The sequence below is a fragment of the Zosterops lateralis genome, assembly GCF_965231275.1.
Source record: "Zosterops lateralis genome assembly, chromosome: W".
Taxonomy (NCBI): domain Eukaryota; kingdom Metazoa; phylum Chordata; class Aves; order Passeriformes; family Zosteropidae; genus Zosterops; species Zosterops lateralis.
Window position 1 is genome coordinate 16178510 of NC_139801.1, and position 23183 is coordinate 16201692.

Here is a 23183-nt window from a genome sequence, read left to right on the forward strand (position 1 = left end):
TGTTGGGAGTCTGCTTTTGGTGTAATAACCAAATTTCCCTTCCTACTTCTTAAAAAAGGTGGCCCACGATGCAAGTCTTGCTTTCCTGGCCTTCAGCTATTGTTTCCAGAACTTTGATGGTGTAAGGAACCAGACATTAGTCCTGCTTGGCAAATAAACAGACTGACAAAAATATGCCTATCACTTCTTGTAAATCCTGACTTGCTTTCAGCCCATGAAGCTTAGCTAATCAGTTTAACCTCTAGGAGAGTCACACTTTAACCCAACAACTATTTGCTCTTTGGCTGTTTACCATACTTTTGCTTTTAGCATGTTTTATTGCAATGATCTGATATAATGAATCCACTCAGATTGTGTGAGATAGGTAAGTATTGGTATCTCCATTTTAACAATGGATTAGCCATGGCATGGATTTCTCTGCCACTAACAGGCAATGTCCCTGTAGCCATCAGGAACAGAGACTAGGAGAGGGCTTCCCATGAACAACTGCAGGCTTTCAAGCGTGGGATGTGTTCTCTTCTGTAGTTGTCTACTTGTATTCAGAGATTTTGAATCCTTTGAATTCTCCACTTTTGGTGTAGTTTTGATAGCTTCTCTGATGAGTTTGTTCTTTCACAGGTGACGTAACAAAATTTGGCCGTGGGGATTCTACCTCCCCTGCTCCTGCTACCACGCTTGCCCAGTCGCAGCAGAACCAGACTCAGACTCACCATACAACTCAGCAGCCATTCCTCAATCCGACCCTGCCCCCAGGGTACAGCTACACTGGGTTACCTTATTATGCTGGTGTGCCCAGTGTTCCCAGTGCATTCCAATATGGGCCAACCATGTTTGTAAGTGTGATAGCCTAAACTGTAACCTTCCCTGTGTGCCTCTCTGGTTTTGCTCTTTTCAGCCCAAACCTACATCTTAGAATCACAGGATGGTTTGAGTTGAACAGGGCCTTAAAGATCATGTAGCTCCAATGCCTGTCATGAACAGGGACACCTTTCACTAGACCAGGTTTCTCCAAGCCCCGTCCAATCAGGCCTTGAACACTTTCAGGGATGGGGCAGCAACAACTTCTCTGGGCAACCTGTGCCAGTGTCTCACCACTCTCATTGTAAAAAACATCTTCCCTATGTCCAATCTAAATCTACCCTCTCACTTTAAAGCCATTCCCCCTTGTCCTGTCACTACAGATCCTGGTAAAAAAAATGTTTCTGTGTCTTTCTTATAAGCTCCCTTTAAGTACTGAAAGGCCACAATAAGGTATTCCTGGAGCCTTCTCTTCTTCAGGCTAAACAGCCTCAACTCTCTCAGCCCTTCTTCAAAGGAGAGCCGCTCCAGTATTTGATCATTTTCATGGCCCTCCCTAGACTTGTTCTAACAGGTCTTTCTTGTGCTGGGGGCTCCAGAACTGGATATGGTACTCCAGGTGGGGTCTCATGGCAGCAGAATAGTCATCTTTCCCAGTCTGTAAGGGATCTCCAAAAACATGCACACATGAGAAAACAGCTGCAGTCTCTTTCTCAAGAAAATGGGAAATTTAAAAGGCCAGAGCTCATGGATTCCTGTGCAGGTTACTGTAAATAGCAGACAGCTGCAGCTCTTGGACTTGGTGTTCCTGAAAGCCTGTAGCACCCTCCAGATAGTCAAAGGGAGATCCAAAGCTGAGTCAGAGAGCTAAGAATGCCTAGGAAATCCTTTTGAGGATGGAGGAGACTGGGTTAAGTCAGAGAGCAGGGAGTTTCAGGAGGGAAAATGTTATTTGAGAAGAGGGATGCTCCAAGCAGAAGGGTAGATGATGCTATTTTAGGGCCCTGTACTACTGTGTCTTATGAAACAGACTCGGGCAGGAGTTGGTGTTTCATTTGATTCTGTGGGTGACAATTTGCTGTTTACAGTCAGTGTACAAAAGAGATTCAACAAGGCCAAGTGCTGGGTCCTGCACTTGGTCACACCAACCCCCTGCAGTGCTACAGGCTGGGGCAGAGTGGCTGGAAAACGGTCCAGAAGAAAAGGACCTGGGTGTGCTGGTCAACAGCCAGCTGAACATATGCCAGTGTGGCCAAGAAGGCCAATGGCATTCTGGCCTGTATCAGCAATAGGGTGGCCAGCAGGTCCAGGGCAGTGATCATTCCCCTGTACTGGGCACTGGTGAGGCCACACCTCAAATCCTGTGTTGAATTTTTGGCCCCTCACTACAAGAAAGACATTGAGGTGCTGAAGCATGTCCAGGGAAGGGCAACAGAGCTGGGGAAGGGTCTAGAGAGTAAGTCCTATGAGGAGCTGCTGAGGGAGCTGGGGTTGTTTAGCCTGGAAAAAAGAAAGTTCAGGGGGGACCTTCTCACTCTCTATAACTCCCTGACAGGAGAGCATAGCCAGGTGGGGGTTGGGCTCTGCTCCCAGGGAAAAAGGGTCAGGACAAGAGGAAATAGCCTCAAGCTGTGCCAGAGGAGGTTCAGGTTGGACATCAAGAAACATTTCTTCACAGAAAGGGTTAAGCATTGGAATGGACTGCCCAGGGAGGTGGTGGAGTCACCATTCCTGGAAGTGTTCAAGAAATTACTGGATGTGGCACTTAGTGCCATGGTTTAGTTGACAAGGTGGTGTTCAGTTGAAGGTTGGACTTGATCTTGGAGGTCTTTTCCAACCTTGATGATTCTATGATTCTAAAGAAATACACAGCCTGTTTTGAGAGAGGGTTGTGCTGTAATCAGGGGTCAGCTCTGGCAGAAAACTTGGAGCTTGCATAAAGCCACTACAGCAATTTACTTCTGGAAGCATGAGTGCCATGTCCCATGTCAGCCCAATGCTCCCAACTCCAGACTGAATTTCCCACAAGGTGAAGGTGCCTTCACTAGATGGCAGAGGGACCTTGTGTTTTGTGTGCAATTCTCTGGTCAACAGTCTTTGTTTCCTTCCTTTGTCCAGGTACCTCCAGCATCTGCTAAACAGCATGGAGTCAACCTGAACACCACCTCGACTCCTTTTCAGCAAGGGAGTGGCTATGGGCAGCATGGCTATGGAGCAGGTATGCTTATCACTGCGCTTTTCACATGCATATCTGCAGAGCTGCTTGCTTACTGTAACACCTTGTCTTGTACACAGCAGCAGGCTATGATGACTTAACACAGGGAACAGCAGCTGGAGATTACAGCAAAGGAGGCTACAGTGGGTCATCTCAAGCACAAAACAAATCTGCTGGCACTGGACCTGGGAAAGGTAACATGAAACATGAGATTGCTCTTGAGCAGGATTTAGTAGGGCCAACTCCCAGTGCTGTGCAGTCAACACAGCACCCAGCTCTAAACAGGGTCATGATCCAAGCTGTTTGTCCATCTCACATATACAAAATGCTTTTTTAATGACCCAAGCGTTCCTTCTAAACCTCACAGATGAACTTTGCATAAGGATTTGTGTGGCCAATGTGCAGCTTTGTCCACAGTTATACATGGGAGAAATAGTAAGCTGTTTCCTCTGCCAAAGTTTTCTTTGCTGAAGAATATAGTGATCCTGCAGCAGTGCTGTGTTTTTGAAGCCTAAGCAGTTGGATGCTATTGCTGAAATTGTCCTCTGCCAAATGAAGACTAAATTGGATTTCTTGGTAGGCACTTGAGGTAGCTGTGTGTTAGGGTTGAACAGGGCACTTCACACATCTCTGGACTGTTTGGCTTCTGTCTGTACTCATCACTGTAACTCATCAATTTCTTTTGTGCATGAAAATGTTTCCTTTGTGACTGTAAAGGCTGAAGAATTTATACAACTCATATGAAAGCTTTATTCTGCACGTGTCGCTGTTAGGGACATGAAAGAACCACACACTCACCGGTCAGGTTGAAGTGAGGAAAATAAGGGGCAGTTTATGATGATTTGGGGTTTAAATAGGATTTGATCAAAGATTGGAGGACAGGAGGAACACCTCTCTGACCCCAGTGGTCAATTCAGAAGTCCATCACAGAGAAATATGAAAACAATCTACATTGTTTTGAGAAACTCCAGTTCAAGAATGTAAACAATCAGAAGGCTAAAAAATCAGGGCGACATCTCACTCTTTTTGAGTTAGGAAAAAAGAAAAGGAAAAAAGAAAAATGAACAATGTTCAGTCTTGTGGAAGGACCATCGGAGTGAACACGCACGTCACGTCATCTGCATCTAAGTCATCACTCCGTGGTTCATCCATTTGCCGCCTTTCATTTGGTCACGGTCTCCAGCTTTCAACATGGCAGGGTTAATAGAATTCTGTGGCACCAGTAAGGTGCTTGATGGTATGCAAAGCTTTGCCAATTGACTCTGCGGGGTTTCACCCTGCATTCCCCGTTTTTGTTTTGAAGAACCCGTTTTGGTTTGTTTTTGGGGGTTTTTTTGCCTCAATGACACAACACAGTCTTCGGCAAATGAAACAAAGCAGCATCACTGACTCCCTTCAAAACTGAATGACCCAACTGCTGTGCCATGTCAGCCACACAAGCAAAATCCATGACTAAATTGAAAGGTTCCTGGGAAACACATGGAAATGCCATGACAACAGCCCTCAATTCAACCAATTGGGCTGACCCATCCACATGACCTTCCAAAACTTGCCACTCAGATCCATCCTTCCAAGTAACAATGGCCTTTCTTGTCCTTCCCAAACCATCAGTAAAGACAGTGGGTCCTTGCACTGGCTCCTGGGTATTTTTAAAGAATTTTTCCACTTGCAATAACTTATGGCTGGGCAGATGACAGGTGATCTGCCCTGAAAAATTTTTCAGAGCACTTTGCAGAAAAACACTGCTTGCAAAGCTCCGTTCAAATGTCTCCCGTAAAACCGAGAGTATGAAATCTGCACCCATCAATTGCAAGCACTGTTGCCTGCATTTAATTATCAATCAAGCAATGAGCTCAAACAAAGTGATTGCCATCTTTTGCGGCTGGTGTTGAGCAATCAGCTCGGACAATGTATTTGCCGTCTTTTGTGGCTGATGGGGCAGGATGATCCAGTCCAAAATGTGCAAGGGATTAGACCATTAATCATTCCATTGTCCCATGATACCTGTAGGATGCAGCTGAATCACAAAAACAATCTTTCAGATTCACAATGAGGATCGGCCAATCTGCGGGATGCATGGTGGTGACAGCACATCAGCCTGCAACATCCCCATGCTTTCCACCACGGCATTAACTTTTCGGAGGCCTTGCAACAACCTCCATTCCCCAGAGTTCTTTTCGATGCAGAAAACAGGAGTGTTCCAAGGACTGGTAGAAGATTCCAGCTGACCCTGGTCCAACAGCTCCTGAACCAAGTCTCGAAGGGTGACTAATTTGTCTTGAGAGAGAGTCCATTCCAGAGTGCCAAGCGGCAAGGGAGAGAATCGCAATGTCCATTCCAGGGACAGGCAGGGTAAAAATCGTTCAGAACAGTCTCTGGCAAGAACAACAGTTCAGTGAACTTGAGCCTGCCCAGTAGCTTCAGAACAGCTGTCTTCTCACCACCGGCTCTCTGTCCTGTGAACAGAAAACTCAAAAAATCCAATTTGAGCAATCGTGATCTCTCCAGGGAGGCACTGGCCTCCTGGTGCCCATGCCCCCACTTGCGCCAAAAGCGATCCCCCAGGGCTGGACTCTGCTGCAACCCCGGCTTCCGTGGGAGGCGGCGAGGCCGGGCCCGCCGGCTCCAGGGGCACTCCAGCCCCAACGGAGCCCGTGTCTGTCGGCAGCGCAGGAGCGCTGGCCACTGCAGCCCAGACAGGAGACCCTGCTACAGCCACGGGTCCAGCCAGGACATGCGAACCCGGTGGAAGACGGATCGAGGCCGTCACTCGGTTCCCCCCATCCAGCACCGCGGAGGAACAGGGCGCCGGGAGAGGCGCAGCTCGCGGAGCCGCGTCACGGCCCCGCCCCGCCCCGCCATCCGAGACCCGCCCGGCTGCGGGGAGGCTAAGGCAGGCGGCGCAAGCGGAGCAGCACCCATGGAGGGGGCGGGGCGGGGCGGGGCGGGGCGTGGCTCAAGGCCACTCGGGCCCGGGCCAGCCCCTGCAGCGTGGGCAACGGCACTCGCCGCGCACGGCAGGGCAGACGCGGGGAGGGGAGGGGAGGGGCTGGTATTGCCCCTACAATGGTCCCGCCTGTGCCGCGGAGACCCACCGGGGGTGCCGCCTCCCCCACACACGGCGGGACAGACCGCTCACCCCTTGGGGTCTCCGTCATCTCCGCAGGCGCGGCGGCTGGCACCGAGCCCACCGTGGCCGCCTTCGGTGGACCCTCCGCCGCCCCCCCCACCATCGACGGAGTCAATTCCACGTCCGCTGCTCTGAGGGAGTATTCGGTAGCAATGCCACATGGAGTCGCCCCGGCACCAGCCTCCAACAGAGGCGCGGGCCAGGCCAACGACTCCTCACCCTCCCGCAGCGCCGGAAGGGCGCAGAGAGGGGGGACACCTCCCCGCTCCTCCACCTCCTGGACCAAAGGGACGGGCGGGGAAGGTGGGGCCGGTGCGGCCACCGTGGCCGCTGCTGCCGGAAGCCCGCGAGCCGCCACCCAGCAGCCTGTCGGCCGGGACCGGCTGGCCGGGAGGCCCATCCGCCCCCCCGGGAGACTGAGCTCGCCGCCAGGGACGGAAACATCCTCAAGCACGGCGTTCTGGGGGGAAAACTCCTGCCCCCATTCTGGCTCAGAAGCCAACTCAGCCTCTGTGAGGGGCGCGTCTTCTCCTCCCCCCTCAGCATCCGTGCTGGAAAACTCTCCAGGGGGGAGACAGGCCCCCACAGGAGCTACGGAGCTCTCATAACTTTCCATAATATCATAACACTGTTTCCAGAGCTCCAGTAACTCTACCGGAGCTGCATCGCAACCTGCCGACAAAGCCTGGGCGAGGAAGGTGCCAAACTGGCCCCAGGCATTCCGTGAAATGGCTTTCGTGGCATCAGGAAAAAAACCGTAGTGTTTTCCACAAAAATACAAACGCCTAAAATCATCGCCAGAAACGGAAGCCTTTTTCTGCTCCAGCCTGCTTTGCCAGAGGTCCAGGACCAAAGCCTCAACTCTGGATGCGGAGAATACCATTTTTGCAAAAGGCTAGTCACCAACAATTCTCACGAGCGGTCACCAGATGTCGCTGTTAGGGACATGAAAGAACCACACACTCACCGGTCAGGTTGAAGTGAGGAAAAGAAGGGGCAGTTTATTATGACTTGGGGTTTAAATAGGATTTGGAATTTGCTCAAGGATTGGAGGACAGGAGGAACACCTCTCTGACCCCAGTGGTCAATTCAGAAGTCCATCACAGAGAAATATGAAAACAATCTACATTGTTTTGAGAAACTCCAGTTCAAGAATGTAAACAATCAGAAGGCTAAAGAATCAGGGCGACACATGCTAGTTAGACCTGAGAAGTATATACTTAGCTGCTTAGCACTAACTAGTTCATCCTTGGACTTAAACAAGTACCAAGCATTTGCTGTGCATTTGAAATGTTGTCTTCAGTCAAGAACTGATCATGCTCTCATCTGTAGAGGAGCAATCCAAAAAGGAGCAATGTCCTAGGAAGGGAACAACCATAAACCAGTGCACACCCTCTGAGCCCAGTCCTCTGATTCACTGGCCAGAAACAGCTAGTTTTATTCTGATCCACATGAAATTATTAGAGACAGTCTTTATAAGACTGAATAACTGGCTGGTTTGAAAATCACCTTGCTGGTGAGTGTTCCTGAGCCTGATATGGTACCAGGCTGTCTAGATGGAAGGCAGCCTGAATCAGGTACATTAATTTTCTCTGGGCAGAGGAGCATTGCAGACCTTACTCTTCCGTAGGATGTAAAAGGACAAGGGTTCAAATGTGTAGAAGATGTTGAATCTGCTCAGTGCACTACTGGAAAGCTGTTGAATGCTACAGTAGAGCCAAATGCACCCCTAATCCTAAGGGAAAGCTGTCTTTTTGAGAGCTTAAATGAGTGTTTGGTGCAGCCAACTACTGCCTGGTGAAGTGCATTTGAATCCAAGTGGTAACCACTTGGTTGTGAATGTGGGTGATTTATTCCAGTTGACTGTTTTCCTGCTTTGCAGTGGGAGTGAGGAATCAAACCATTTCTTCTGTTCCCATGTGCAGTGCTGTGGGTCTGACAGAACGGAGAACCACACTGGGTGGGCCAGCAGCAGCATCAGGGTGTGGGGTGCAGTGTTTGCAGACAAAGGTGCATCCACTGAGGCTGTCAGAGGTGCTGGGAGCAAAGCATGGGGTTCATGCTAGGTGATTGTTGACTTTCCCATTGTTGGTGGCTGGCTTTTGTTTTCTAGGTGTTTCTGTGACCTCAAGTAACACGGGTGTGCCTGATATCAGTGGTTCAGTCTATAACAAGACTCAGGTGAGCAATGCTGGACTCCTCCCCTGTGGTCTTGAGGCCTGACCGATGGCTTCCCTTGTGGAGGAGGCTAGGGCCATTCCCAAGCCAGTTGGTTCTCAGGGTCAACAGGCTGTGGCATTTCTTATGCTGGCTGTTTGCTGTTGGAGAGGAGTCTCACCCTCTGTCCCACTGCTCCTGCTGGCAGCTGTTGGCATAGGTGCAGGCACTCTACACTGCCCATGCTGCACCACATGTACTGTGTCCTGGTTGCAAATGAAGTGTGATGGCACTAATGTTTTTGGTCAAAATATCCCTCAAAGCAAGCGAGTCAAGTGGCTGGGTTGAGCTTTGGTCAGGGTGAGAAAAATCTTATTGCAAGTGGTACTTCTGCTTTTGTAATTCCAGCCTAAGCCCTCATAATGTGTGAAGGACTGATTTCAGGCAGCTGCTGCCATCCCATGTCCCACTGAATAAAAAGAGGTCAGGGAAAAAAGGAGCATAGTAGCTGTGGAAATAAAAATAAAATGTTGGAGTCATTAGTTCAGAAGAATGGATGAGAAAAGGTGCTGAAACTCATCTGCTGAAGTGCTTGCAGGTGTAACTTGGCTTGCTCTGTAGGGGGTGATAAAAGTTTCAGGTGATGTGTGTTTGGGCCACTCTTGTTCTTGTTTGGTCACCATGGGACTGCTCACACCAGTCTGATGCTGTCCCCCTCGCCTCCTGTGCAGACATTTGACAAACAGGGATTCCATGCTGGCACGCCACCTTCTTTTAGCCTACCCTCTGCTCTCGGATCAACTGGGCTGAATCCTGGTGCTGCCCCAGGTTATGCTTCAGCCTCGTTTCTCCATATCCTCCCTGCGCATCAGCAGCCTCATTCCCAGATGCTGCATCACCACCTTCAGCAAGATGGGCAGGTGAGTCAGCCCCTTCATCATCTTCAGTGTGTCTGAGGGCAGATTCCTAGCAAGGTCTTGGGGGTTTTTGCTTCCTTCTGGTTTTTGCTTTGCTCATTGGGAAAGGGCCTTGACAGCAATTGTAGACTGACAGACTCAGTGCTGTTGGCCAGCTTGGGGAGGGAATCTGATGAAGTTCAACAAGGGGAAATGCCAAGTCCTGCCCCTGGGGAGAAACGACCCCATGCATCAGTATATGCTGGGGGCCAAAGCAGCTTGGTAGAATAGGCCCTGGGCATCCTGGTGGACACCAAGTTAACTATGAGCTAGCACTATGCCCTTTCTGCAAAGGCATTCTGGGCTGCATTAGCAGGAGTGCTGCCAGCAGATTAAGGGAGGTGATCCTTCCCCTCTGCTCAGCACTGGTGAGTCCCATGTCCAGTTCTGGGCTCCCTAGTACAAGACAAACATCGATATATTGGAGAGCCCAACAAAGGGCCACAAGGATGATTAAAGGACTAGGTCATCTCTTATCTGTAAAGGCTGAGAGAGCTGGGACTGTTCATCCTGGAGAGGAGAAGGCTCAGGGGAGATCTCATCAATATATATAAGTACCTGAAGGGAAGGTGCAAAGAAGATGGAGCCAGGGTCTCTTCAGTGGTTCCCAGTGACAGGACCAGAGGTAATGGGCACAGACTGAAACACAGGAGGTTCCCTCTGAACATCAGGAAACATTTTTTTTTACTGGGATGGTGACCAAACACTGGCACAGGTTGCCCAGGGAGGTTGTAGAGTCTCCATCCTTGGAGCTATCTGGACATAGATCTGAACAACTAGCTCTAGGTGACCCTGCTTGAGCAGAAGGATTGGGCAAGAAACCTTGAGAGGTCCCTGCCAGCCTCAGCCAGGCTGTGATTCTGTGAAGAGGCCATCCTGATGTGGGGCATGGAGAGATGGGCTGTGAGGTGTGAAGCCCAGGCAAGCATTGATGTCCCCTGGCTGTGGCAGGAGAGCAAGATGTGAACACTTGTACTGTAATTCTGGGGGGGAAATCATCCCCTTGCAGGTTGCATGTTGGTTCAAATTTCTTATTTGGTTTTACTAGCCCATGTGTTTCCTTGCTATAAATGTTCCCCAGAAAAAAGGGTTCTGCCTTAGAATCAAGAAATAGGAAATTACTTTTCTTTCTGAATGTGTGTTGTCTTTGGCTGGTGCACTGGTTCTGTTCACCCTGGGAGAGTTCCTTTGTTGTCCCCAGTCCTGCTCCTCATCTTCCTTGTCCTTAAACCTGAGTGGGGATGGGATGGTGGTCTCTGCTCTTCTGCTTGGTTTCTCTGTGACTGTCCTGGATTGCAGAATGCAGAGATATTGCAGAGCAGAAACAGATCTGTCTAGGGGGGAGCATTGCTGTGTTGGTGGAAGCTCTTCTTCTGATGTATGGACAGGCTTGTCTTCCTAGTAGTGTTGGTGCTTATGTCTCCTTTCTTTCTGATTCCTAGGGTGGATCTAGCCAACGCAATCAACCCAGCACCATGCAGCAAAAGTCTCAGGCTACCAAAACCTATGGCACTTCTCCATACTGGACAAACTAAATCGAGAACTGGGAAGGGGGGAGAGAATGAAAGGAGAGGAGGCAAACAAAAAAAGAGAAAAAGAAAAAAGTTGACCCCCATTTCTAGAATTATTAGGAGAAATTACTCCACAGCCAAACCTGTGTGGGAAGAACTGCAGTCAGGCAGCCATTCTCAGTGTGACTTGCCTGTTTCCTCTTGAAGTTGCTGTTGTATGTAATATATTTATGTATGTATTTGTAAATGTAATAGAGGCTAAATGTGGTTTTCTGCATCTTTCAGCCTGTTTTATTTACTTTGTAGGGAAACTTATTATGAATTTCCCATGTGCATCAGATCATCCTTCCTTGTTTTTTTTAAGCTTTATAACTGTCAAAAGACAAACTGTGCCTTTTTTTTTTTTTTTTTTTTTTTTTTTTTTTTTTTTTTTTTTTTGAGCTGGAACCCATTTATTTAATGCAGTTCTAAATTCAGGAAAATAAGACCTGCCTTTCCCCTTCCTCCCCCCAAAAAAAAAAAATTAAGATGTGTCCTGTTGGTTTGATTTCTGCCCTCAGCCTCCAATATAGCTGTTACTTTAAAGAGATAAAAAAGGGGCTGGGAGAAAGGGGGAAAAAAAATTGTGAGTCTTCCTCTTTCTTTCATCTCCTCATTCCTTCCTGCTGCAGAGGATGAACTCTTGTGGGCAGTTTGTTCACTGTGGCCTTGAGCTGCACTCTTACTTTTTCTTTTTTTTTTTTTTTTTTTTTTTCACTTTTTTATTAATAAAGGCCTTTTTTTTTTTTTGTGTGGGTTTTTTTGGGGTTTTTTTTTGGGGGGGGTGGTTGTGTGTTTTGTTATTGGATTGGAGTATTTTGTTTCTCTAGCAAGAGACTTTTGATGGCTCAGTGGGTCCTGCAACTTCCTTTCCATCATTAGAGGCAAAAACTATGTAGCAGTTTCTTAAATAAAAAGTATAAGCTGTGTCTTGTACCTCTTTTTGCCTCAAGCCACCCTGCCCAGAAAAGACACAGCTACTTGATGGAAACTTCACCTGTACCTCCCCAATTTTTTCTAAAACAAGACCCTGGAGGCAACTCCTGGTGCTTCTTGTCCTACACCAGTGTGGTGAACGTTTTAGGAGTTTTATTTCTTTTTAACTCTCCCTCCACCTAATAAATATTTGAGTGTATCACTGTCTGCATTTTCAAAGGCCTCAAGCAGTTTTGCTTTTACAGCCTGTCCCTTTCTATCTCCTCCTGCTGGGAGGGTAAGGGCAAGAGATGGATCTGCAGGTGATGCTGAATAATGTGACAAAGGTGAGCGCACCTTGGTACTGAAAGCTCATAGGCAGCTGCATTGGGTTGGGATCCTGGGCAGCACCCTGACTTCTGCCACAAGCATCATGTCTCTGCATTTGCTGTCATCTGACATTGTGCTCTGTCTGAGGCCCTGTGGAGCAGCTGGGAGTGGTAAGGAGGGAGCACAGCAGCACTCTTTCCTTGCTTTGCCCATGAAGTCCATGGCCTCCATCAGGAGGAAGGTCTGTGGTGAGGTTCAATAAGGTGAAGTACTCAGTCCTGCACTGGGAATACAGCAATCTGTTTCTGCAGGCTGGAGACACTGCCTCCCTTCCCTCCCCTGGCAAGCCTAAACAGGATGTTTTCCCCTTATCATCAGCTACAACAGGGCTCTTCTACAGCAATTTCCTCTATAAGCCTCTGTTCCACAGTCTGATGGTAGAACCAAGGTTGCTCTGCTGCATGTGGCCATCAAGGAAATGGTGAAAAAAAAAGAAAAACCCAGCCACTCTGCACAAGGGGCAGCCAGGTTTGTCCAGTGCAGGGCAGTGTGGAGTATTTGTCCTGGTTTTGCTACAACACCTTCTGCTAGATCAAGAAGCTACTGTCAGCTCAAGGCCGGCTGGTGTGAGAGAAGCCAGGCAGGAGCTACAAGCAGGCTTGATCCCAGTCAGAAGGCCCAGACAGCACCGTCTCATTCCCCAACATGGAGACTCCTCTAGGAAGTCACCTCTGCAATGCCATAACTGTTCCTCCAGCATGGCTGTGAAGCAGAAACATTCAGACCCCAAACACATCTGACATGGCAGTTGCTGTGCTGCAAACAATGTGTAGCAAATACAACACCTGTACACGTGTCCTGCTAATTTCAGCACTGCAAAAACAAATGCTTCTCCACTCTTGAGCCTAGAGGGAACAGCATGGGCCAGGCAGGGCAAGCACCCTGAAGGGGTGGTTGGCAGTGATTACCTCAGTTCCTCTGTCAGTCTTCTGCATGAGGTCAAAGCACCTTGCCCCAGAAAACTGGCAACCAGCAGCACCCCAACCCCATGCCAGCAGCACCTTTACCCCAAGTCCTTGCATCCTGCTGCAGTCAAATGATACCATGAACAGTCTTCTCCCTGGTCTCTTTGCTGACTTAGGATGAATAAATAAATATAACAGCAAAGATCATGGCCTTTTGCCAAAGTGCTTCTCCAAATCAGTTTGTTCTTTATGGCATAGAAACTGTCAAACAGCAGCTTTAGCTTTCCAATAACCTTGGAGATATTTATGTATATGTATAGGTATTGATACAGGAGCACCACTGAATTTGTGAACAGCTGTTATTCAAAGTTTTAAGCAACTCATGCAAACAAACCAACTCAATTAACAAGGAAGTAACAGTACTGGCATATTTTCATTTCACATTTTTATTAATAGATGTGCAGAAAAGACAAAACAACTACTGAAGGGGAAGACAACACAAAAATGCATCAGTTAATTGTTTCCGGTAAATTATACTGAAGAAAAAAAAGGAAAACATCTGGGATTTCAGCTAAGAAAACTACTAAGAAATGTAGTGTACCCTGCTGGTTTCAGAATGGTTGAAAACTGCATTTGAAAGGGCAGGTAGTTGCAAATGTAAACACTAATATTGGCTGAGATGAGAAAAAGGTTAAGAAAAAAACAATACAAAGATCAGGTAAACATTTTTCCACAATTTCTTAAATAGGTAAAAAAACAACAAAAAACCCAACATAATCAAACACAATACCCTCATTTCAGTTTGTATCTCAAAAAAATGAAACCAGCAAGTCAACAAGCAATGACACTGCATAGGACAGTGAGGAAGAGAAATTAGTCTGGTTATGGTCAGAGCTCTCAAAATAGGTTGCTTTTTGTCTTAAAAAAGTTTAACATGAGATAATGCATCTTACAACACCAAGCTTGAAAATACAACTCACTGGAGAGCATACAGTGAAGGAGGTCAAAATTACAAGGGAAATCCTGAAAGATGCAGTATCATTCCAAACCAAGTCAGCACAGACAGTGTTGCCATACACTGCTCCTTCATGCCCCCAACAGCCCCCCAAAGCTGGAGACTGATGTTCCTGGCTCAGTGTGGCCTTGAGACCAGTCTTGCATCAAGGAGTGCCAGAGGCTCATTTGCCAACACTGGCACTGCCCTCCCAGGGCTGGTGTGAAGCTGGGAGCTGGGGGGGGGGGGGGGGTGCTGCTGGCTCCAAAAAGCACCAGGGGCTGTTAGTCCTTGATGGAAGGATGACCTGAAGGAGCCCTTGTGGGACACTTCAGGAGGGTCCCAGCTGCTTCCCCAGGTAAAAAGCAAGCAGAAGGGCAGACCATCATAGAACACACTGGAGACAAGGTATTACCACTTGGGCTGCCTTCATTCTGCTGAGGGTACACTAGCACAAGCTGGGGCAGAGGGACAGGGACTGTCCTTGCTGCAGCAAACCCCAACCAAGCAACATTCTGATAACTTAAACAGAGCCCCACAGGCCTTCCTCCCCTCCCCAAGGGCTGCCTTCCCCTCCTCTCCCTCCAGGCAACACACTTTAAGCTTGCTCACGCTCATCCTGCTCCTTGCTTCCCACCAAGCTGATCGCAGAAAAAAAGTTTACTTCCACCAAAATACCTCTTGAGGGACTGCAGCTGGTGATGTATCATTAAAACTTCCAAGCTATAACAAATGCCTGAACCTGCAGTTCTTATCAGGGTGACTGCCTCTTGTGAGAACAGAGGGTCTCGCCCAAGCAGGGCCAGCACCTCCAATCTGCTCCCAGGGCTGCCAGGGCTCAGTGCAGAAGTGCGGGGCTGGCTGCCTATCCACGTGAAAGGTGAATTCAGGGCACTGCACTACAGCTGAACAAGAGCACACTGCAATGGAGTGAGGGTACCAAGGGCCCTAAGCTCTGCCAAGAGCTCCCAAAAACATGCAGGAGGCTGAGCTCAGGGCACCAGCTGAAGCATACTCCTAAATAGGCTGTCAAACCCTGATTGCTGGCTTTCTCTTTCAGCCTGAAAGCAGTGTACCCTTCTCTTTGTCAGGCCGCACACATCCACCCGTGCCCCAGCCAGGCAGGCAGGAGAGAGCCCAGCACCCATCCATCTCTCTGTCCTATGTCCCAGAAGCCACTGCAGGCACAGGAACAGCCTGGCTGCCCCAGGGAGCTTTATCTTCTGCCAACTCCACAGAGCTACAGCAGAGCTGCATTTACCAACAGGTGACCTACATAAGCAACAGAAAGAAGGCTCAGGCCAGCACTGGACTTGGGCTGCAGGAAGCAAGGGCTACTAGTAAGCACTGGAGAAGGAGACTCTCCCACTGCCAAAAGGAAGTTCAGGATGAATGCTGACCCACTGGGCAGTGGGATACACTTCTGTTTTCCTCTGTCAGTAGAGGGGCAGCTGGCAGGAGATCCTAGCAGAATGGCTAAACAGAACTTTTTCAACCCAAACCTAGTCTGAAAAAAATAATGCAACCCAGGGCTCAGCCGTACAGCTGTGAAGTGTTAAGTGTTTATTTTAGGGTTCATATCACAAGCCTTTTTCAGAGACAAAGCTGATTGTGCCCTCTGGGGATCCAGGGGCCAGCTATTTCCTAATTTGAGCAGGCTAAACAGATTCCTGTACCTTTTAGTAACATCCCATCAAGCTCAACACACAGTAGCTTTACACTTTCCACCCCACACCTTATAAAGGAAAAGCCATCACCACAAGGCTAAACAAATGTACACACGCTATTACTGTAAATGGAGCAGCTAAACCCTGGCAATTTGCTTTGTGTGGATTTTTTTCTTCCCAGTAAATGCAGCACTTGGACTCCTGAAAAATCTGTCTTCCAATGGGTTTGTTCCAGCTTTAAATACATTAAACATATCAATGCAAGACTGTATTTAATTCAAGAATCTAAACACAAGCAAACCTGTTTTGCTGTGAGCATTTTGTAGAGAAGTGAAAAGGGGAATTTCTTTTTAAAAAATAAATCATAATACAGTGATAAAGGGTTAAGAATGCAAGAATTCAGACATTCTGTGGAGGGTTTCTAAGAGGTCCATAAAAAAGGAGCAAACAGATCCATACAACAGGAGACAGCAGGAGACAAAGTTTTTTTGATCCCCCCTCCCACCATTACTTTTTTGCTGGACTGCTGCTAGGTTACCACTGCTCCCTTCTGGCCTGAGTTGACAGGGCAGTACAGGGGCATAGAGGGAGCAGGTCACGACTCCTCATTGCCAGAATCATCATCATCATAACAGTCGGCATCCTCTTCCTCCTCGTCTTCGTCATCAATGTCATCATCATACAAGTCGTCATAAAGCAAATCTGAACTGTTGTCATTGGAAGGCACTTTAGTTTTGATGCAGTACTCTGCCAGTGTAGTAGGAACCTTCACACCATCCTTCTCTGCCTCAGCTTTGGTAGCCAAAACCTGTTTCCTGTGGGGAGGAGGACACAGCAAGATGAGCAGGGCCATGTGCTGGCAGCAGTGTGTCTCAACTTCCCACCTCCCAACCAGCCCCTGCCCAGCCCTCCTGGCAGCTCAGTCAGGAGACCTGATGTTTGGCTGAAGCACCACAAGCATCACTAGAAACAGATTTAGTTCCTGCAGCCCCAGGCTTGGGAGCACTCCAAGAGTGTTTGCAGCACACACACTCTCAGCAACATATGAAATCAATTATTCTACAGGTCTCTGCATTAGAGACCTGTCAGAACTCAGAGCAAATTCCATTACATTTATTACAGAAGGGATAGTCACAGATTTTCTAAGATGACTTAGGAAATGCCAGCCAGAGATGCTATCCACAGCCACTCTCCACCACTGATGACTCTACCCCAGCATGCTCAAAACTAATTCCCACAAGCATTTGTCAGCTCTGAGCTCTCACTGGAGGGTAAGAGCATGTGACTGCACCCTGAGATGCAGCTGTAACCCCAGCACTGACTGAGAATAGCAGGAAACAAGTGTTTCTCTTTGCTCCAGGATGGGCTCTGGCTGGTGTCTCTCAGCAGTACTTGGGCTGTGAACTGTTGCTGCCTCCCAGCAGGGAGAGGAGCAGATGGCAGCCTGTTCCTTTACTCCCACTCACATGCTCAGTCTGCCATACTCTGTTTATGGAGTACATCCAGCTGAAGCCAATGGAGCTGGAGGGGACTAAAATAACTTCCTAGCAAGGCTCTTTGCACAGCCCAGGACAGTGACTGACTGTCCTGCATAGCTCCAACCAAGGGTATATCCAGCTAACAGTCAAGGCATATGTGGTCTTGCCCCAGGCAAGCATGACAGCAGTCCCACTGCAGTATGGGCTGCCCATTTACCACTCCACAGCAATCTTGGCTCAAGTTTACGTCATCTCCCTACAGCACCTGATGAACCATGAATTTCTCAGAAAAGGACAGTTAAGACTAAACAGCACTTCCAGGTAATCAAACCCAGCTGTGCAAGCACTTGCCAAACCCTACTGATATTCCTTTGAATAGGAGGGACAAGATTATAATTCATGAGTGCATTAAGCACAGAATTAGCAGCGTGAAGGCAGTTTGAATCACATCCCAAGCAATGCAATCAGTCCTCAAAGGTATGCAGGGACTTAGACTAGAATTTACTAGCAGCCAATAGGTTTTGCAGAGCATCATGCCATATTAGTCTGAAAAAGAACAATACAAAGACAGAAGTTTGCACCATTTCTGTCCAGAAGAATGAACTTGGAATAAAGCTGTAAAATTAATTTTGAAAGGATCAACCACAGCAAGAAGCTGATTTCAACAAATTTTGAAATCAGCCTGTTTCATAGGATTCAAAGCAGGAGGCCAGTAGCACAGCATCACACAGAGCAAAGCTTACCTTATGATTTCAGCATACTCCTTGTCTTTTCCTTTACTGTCCCTCCATTTCCTGAACATGACTGACGCATCCACGTTGGCAGGAGAGAATGTGTTGGGCTCATTAAGCAAAGAGATTACACTCAGTAAGATAGTCCTGAAATAGGTAATCACGACAGCAGTCAGAGCTAACACATTCACGGATTCTGGATGCTGACAACTTCTTTAGGTGATGCATCAGAAACATGTTAAAAATCAAAACTTATGAATAATTAAGGATATTTAAGTGTAGTGGGTTGATGTTGGCTGGATGCCAGGCACCCACCAAAGCCACTCACTCCCCTCTACAAATGTACAAGGGAGAGAAAATATAATGAAGGGTTCATGGGTTGAGATAAAGGCAGGGAGAGATCACTCACCAAATACTATCACAGGTGAAACAGACGACTTGGGGATATGAATTGAACTTATTACTAACAAAATCAGAGCAGGATTATGAGAAGTAAAATAAGACCTTAAAAAACATCTTCCTTCCATTCTGCCCTCTTTCCCAGCTCTACCTCTTCCTCCCAGCCATACAAAGACACAGGGACTGGGGGTTATGGTCAGTTTATCACTCATTGTTTCTGCCACTGCTCAGGGACAGGAGTCCTTCCTGTGCTCCAACGTGGAGTCCCTCCCATAGGAGACAGTTCTTCACAAACTTCTCCAACATGAGTCCATCCCACAGACAGTTCTCCAGCTTAAGTGTGGATCCCTTTCCATGGGGTGCATTCAGGCACTGCTTGCTCCAATGTGAGTCCCCCATGAGATCACAAGTCCTACCAGGAAACCTGCTCCAATGTGGGCTCCTCTCTCCATGGGTCTGCAGGTCCCTACCAGTAGCCTGCTCCAGCACAGGCCTCCCACAGGTTCACAGCCCCCTCTCAAGCATCCCTCCACTCCAGCATGGGGTCCTCCATGGGCTGCAGAGGGACAGCTGCTTCATCATGGTCTTCACCATGGGCTGCAGGGGATGCTTAGCTCTGGCACATGGAGTACCTCCTACTCCCCTTTTCCACTGACCTTGGTGTCTTCAGAGCTGTTCCTCTGATGTTCTCACCCCACTCTGGCTGCAATTACAACTGCTCAGTCACTTTATTTTCTTTCTTCTTAAATATGTTATCACAGAGGTTTTACCATCAGTCCTGATTGGCCCAGCATTGGCCAGCAGTGGGTCTATCCCAGAGCCAGCTGGTGTTGGCTCTGCTGGACATGGGGGAAGCTTCTGGCAGCTTCTTACAGAAGCCATCTTTGTAGCCCCCTCAAAACCTGGCCATGCAAACCCAATACACTAAGGACTGATGCTATTTGGGTTTTGCCTTTTTTTTTTTTTTATATATGTTTTCTATATTCTTCACACACATATTTGTAGCTCTGTAACCTATTGTATTAGTGACTAGTTTTCCCAGTACTTTTCCATGGCCTTTCCCTAGGTAGAAAGACAAAACAAATTCCAGAGCTCTAAGCCTTGGGACATACAAGGCCCCCCATCTTGGTTATTCCTGGGAACCAAGGCCGAGAACAACTCTTCGAGATACATTTCATGGACAAAGTACAACTAGTGCTGAATAGGGGGGCTCCAGAAAAGGGGCTTGACCTGAGGGGAATTGCATCACCACTTATCCTCCTAATTGGTGTTTTTTATTAATTATGTTAATTTCCTAAAACCTATAAAAATGTACTCACCCCTGGGGGGAGGGGTGGGCTTTTATGGACATCTTTCCATAACTGCCCCTGGAGGCCTTCAAATAAAGATCCCCTTTTATATTACCTCCGTACTAAAATTATCTCAAGTTTTATTTCTGGGTTGGGAAAAAGGCAACAGGACAATAGTTGAAGTAAAAGCAAATACTTATGAACTTCAGACTCTGGTGATCAGTGTTATAGGTAGGTAATATGATGATGCTCACAATTAGGGGATGAATATTGCGTGTAAGTTAAAAGAAGTTTTACTGATGTATGGTTATGTTATTGTGGTTTGTTGTTTGGATGTCCTCTGTTCTCCCTAAAAGTCCTCTTTTCCCCCCTTTGTATGGTTACAACAGGACAGCCTGGGTTGTCTGGGCCATGTGGAGGGAAGGCGTGTACATGTGCCCCTTGCATGGGGCAGTTGAGAATGGAAAAAGCTTGCTGGGGAGGGTGGCATGACAACACCTGACCTCCAATTAAGTTGCAAGAAAGTAGTGTCACCAGTAGACAGCGAAGAAGAGTTGACTGACAGATTTTGGGAGGGGCCAGGGTTGCCTGATGCAACACCAAGGAGTATAAAAGGCAGAGCAGCCATTTTGTCAATGAGCTCGTGGCAGCCAGACACAGACTCCCAGTGCACTGTTCTTTTTCCTTATTCAGTCCTTTGTTGTATTTGTTAAGGTTTAATAAACCTTGAAAATTTTAAAGTGAGAGGTCGTTTCTCACAATCAGCATAGGGAAGATGATAATACAAACCTCAAAAACCTAATCTGATGACAGACTATCATGTCTGTACACATGCTTGTGACAGGGCAGCAGGTAAAGCTTGCATCAGACCAGAATTCAGCTTATCCGTACCACCCATAGATGGTGAAGGGTTGGAAACCTGCTTGGTGAGCCTGTTCATCATGACATTCAGCCTCACAGCAGAAAGCCAGGCTCTTTGCTTACCCTGACTGATACAACCCAAGGCCATCAGATGATGCTGCACTGCCTTCCCAGTGTATTAAGAGGTTGGAGCTGTGGCCAGGTCTCCCCTCTCCTCAGCCTGTGTGGCACAACTGCTGTAGCAGTACTTGAAAAATATCTGTAGTCTTCCCCTTGCTGTACTCAACACTCAGGCAAGCTGCCAAAGGCCCAGCAAGATTGAGCTGCTGGTACTCAGCAAAGGCAGCATGAGCCAGTCATGTAACCCCCGGTGTAGTGGTGTATAATTTTGTGTTTTAATACCATATGGTTTGTTTCCTTTCACCCTCCCTGGGGTGGTGGTTTAGCCTGGGTTGTGTCCACTCATTGGGTTGTCAGTCTTCCCTGATATATATCCCTTATTCCTGAATGTTCTCTGTCAGTCTCCCCTGGTACCAGCCCCTGCCTGGACTGCCCCTTGGGAAATTCCCTATTATTCGAGGCTCCACTGGTCTGTTTATTTAAATCTCCTCATATTATCCTCCCCATTGGTTTGTGTTCTGTAAACCCCATCTCGTGTCCCTCCCTGGTCTTCTCACTATTGGACCCTTGACCCTAAACACCACTCTGATTCTGTCCCTTAAAACCCACGGTCCTGCCTTTGTTCCCCATCCTCACCCCTGCTTTGCGTTCGAGTTATGTTACAATTTATGTTGCTTTAATAAATGATCCTCGGACTGCATGTGAGGCCCACTTTTCTCCTTTCTACACTGACCCTATGGCGACTGCTTGGGACTCTTGGGACCTCGGGGGTTGTGTTGCTCCCCTGCCAAGTGCCAATCACCAGGCACGGAATGACACCCTGGCAGACAGACAGCCTTCCTGGATATCTAGCAGCAGCCCAGAGCTAGCCAGCTGCCCTGCTCTGCTGGCATTTACCAGGGACAAACATCACCTCCCTTGCCCAGACCACTTTGCGTTTCCTTCAACTCTGCACTTCAGAGATTCAGCCCTTTGTTCTTCACACAGTGTCACAACTGGCACAAAACTCAACAGCAAATCCCATCAGGCAGCTCTGCACACCTGGCCACCTGGTCCTGCTTTGAACAGCTTTTAATTTAAATGGAAGGGAAGAACAAGAGACAAGGAAATAAATCTTGAAATACAGCAGTACACAATTGCTTTGCAGAACATGATTAAAGGAGACTACAGCCCCACCTGTACTTGAATTGATTTAGAGGCACATTCAGAGCAGTGCATGCGGAGCATAGCTACAAGCATATCATTTATCTGGGATAAAATTCCAGGAAATGTTTGGCCATTTGGATGAAGAGTTTGTAGGAAGGTTTTGAAACTAAACACTTGCATCCGGCCAGATTGTTCAGCATACCAATAAGGAGAGTTGCATACAATTTACTTTCCAAATAATATAATTCAATAGGAAATAGAACAGCAGCTCTGGAGAGAGCTGTCTGGTCAGACTGGAATGTTGGGCAGAAAAGAAACCATCTTTTACTTCAACTCAAGAATTCATTTAAAAGCCTTTGAATTCTCAGCAATCAGGCTGCAAAGCAGGCATGTAAGCTTCAGGACCATTACTGTAAAGCAAGCAAAATCTAGAGAAGGCTGAGGACAGGAATTCACATCTGGATTTAGCACCCACTCTACCACGCTCTATCTACTGTCTATTAGAGGTGAGACACTGTGCACTTTTCATTTCTGACCATCACACTAGATCAGCTCCATCACTGCTGATATCCTTAAGAGCTGTCCAGTCTTCTCTAACTCAAACCCTGCTGCTGTGGGTAAGCAAGGTGAACAAGGTATAGTAACAGGAAGGGATCACAGAACAGGGGATTTGACAGGACAGAAACCATAAAAAAATTCCAGCATGTGTGACTGAAAACATCCTCAGCATTACATACTGCACCAGACTGGATACAGACTGACCCTCTCCAGTATAGTTTTGGATCTGTTTCTCCCTTAGGTGAGGTTCTTCTGGCATGTTGTTTCATGCAAGTTGTTTGCATGAAGAGTGGGTATTTAAAACCTACCTTTGCTTTCTTACATCCCTCACCCCATTCTAGGAGACACTGTGTGGAAATATGTAGAGATGAAGCTAGAGAGCAGGACTGAGAGTACTGCTCACCTCATTACAGAAGTGGACATGTTAGCATTAGTAGGCTGTAAGCCTTGGCAGGCAGTGTGCCTGTGGCAGATACTTCCTGAAGAGGGAAGCATAAGATAATGGTATGCTGAGTATGCTTAGCTTATGTAAGTCTGTACATGCCTGTACGGGTCTGTGTTTGCCTATAGTTAAGCAATGCTATTAAGAAACAGAAGATATGATTGCTATAGTTATTGTTGCTTAATCAAGCAGCTATTTTTAGTTACAGCTGAAAAGGTATATATACTAAAGCTTTATGATCAATAAACCGACTTTTTGCATCCAAGCAATCAGTCCCGTCTCTTTGATCGCCGTCAATTGGTGAAACAAGGGAGCTAAAAGTCAAAGGGTGATCAATTAGGGGTAATAGTCTGAACAATGTATCTTGCTCAACATTTGCTGGGCGTGCAAGAGGAGGCAAAGCCATTGCTTGCAACAGCAAGATGAAAAGAATGCAAGGCTAGCAGATAAGAGAGAAACTGTCTGCTTGAAACAGTGATAAG

The 23183-nt window shown here is 47.5% G+C and overlaps 2 protein-coding genes across 2 annotated transcripts in view; one reads left to right on the forward strand and one right to left on the reverse strand.

Moving 5' to 3' along the window:
• The window catches only part of LOC310922046 (ubiquitin-associated protein 2-like), a 208823-nt gene extending 197015 nt beyond the window's left edge, over positions 1-11808 (forward strand). Inside the window, 8 exon segments of the mRNA XM_083882345.1 lie at positions 619-833; positions 2917-3016; positions 3097-3207; positions 8257-8324; positions 9032-9124; positions 9126-9220; positions 10699-10717; positions 10719-11808. Of these exon segments, the coding sequence (XP_083738471.1) occupies positions 619-833; positions 2917-3016; positions 3097-3207; positions 8257-8324; positions 9032-9124; positions 9126-9220; positions 10699-10717; positions 10719-10865 (848 nt within the window). The 3' untranslated portion in view covers positions 10866-11808.
• Positions 11809-15543: 3735 nt separating this feature from the next.
• The window catches only part of LOC310922318 (ubiquitin-conjugating enzyme E2 R2), a 177489-nt gene continuing 169849 nt past the window's right edge, over positions 15544-23183 (reverse strand). Inside the window, exons 4-5 of the mRNA XM_083882785.1 lie at positions 17899-18033; positions 15544-16492 (exon numbers count right to left, since the gene is read on the reverse strand). Of these exons, the coding sequence (XP_083738911.1) occupies positions 16273-16492; positions 17899-18033 (355 nt within the window). The 3' untranslated portion in view covers positions 15544-16272. The remainder of the gene's footprint in view (positions 16493-17898; positions 18034-23183) is intronic.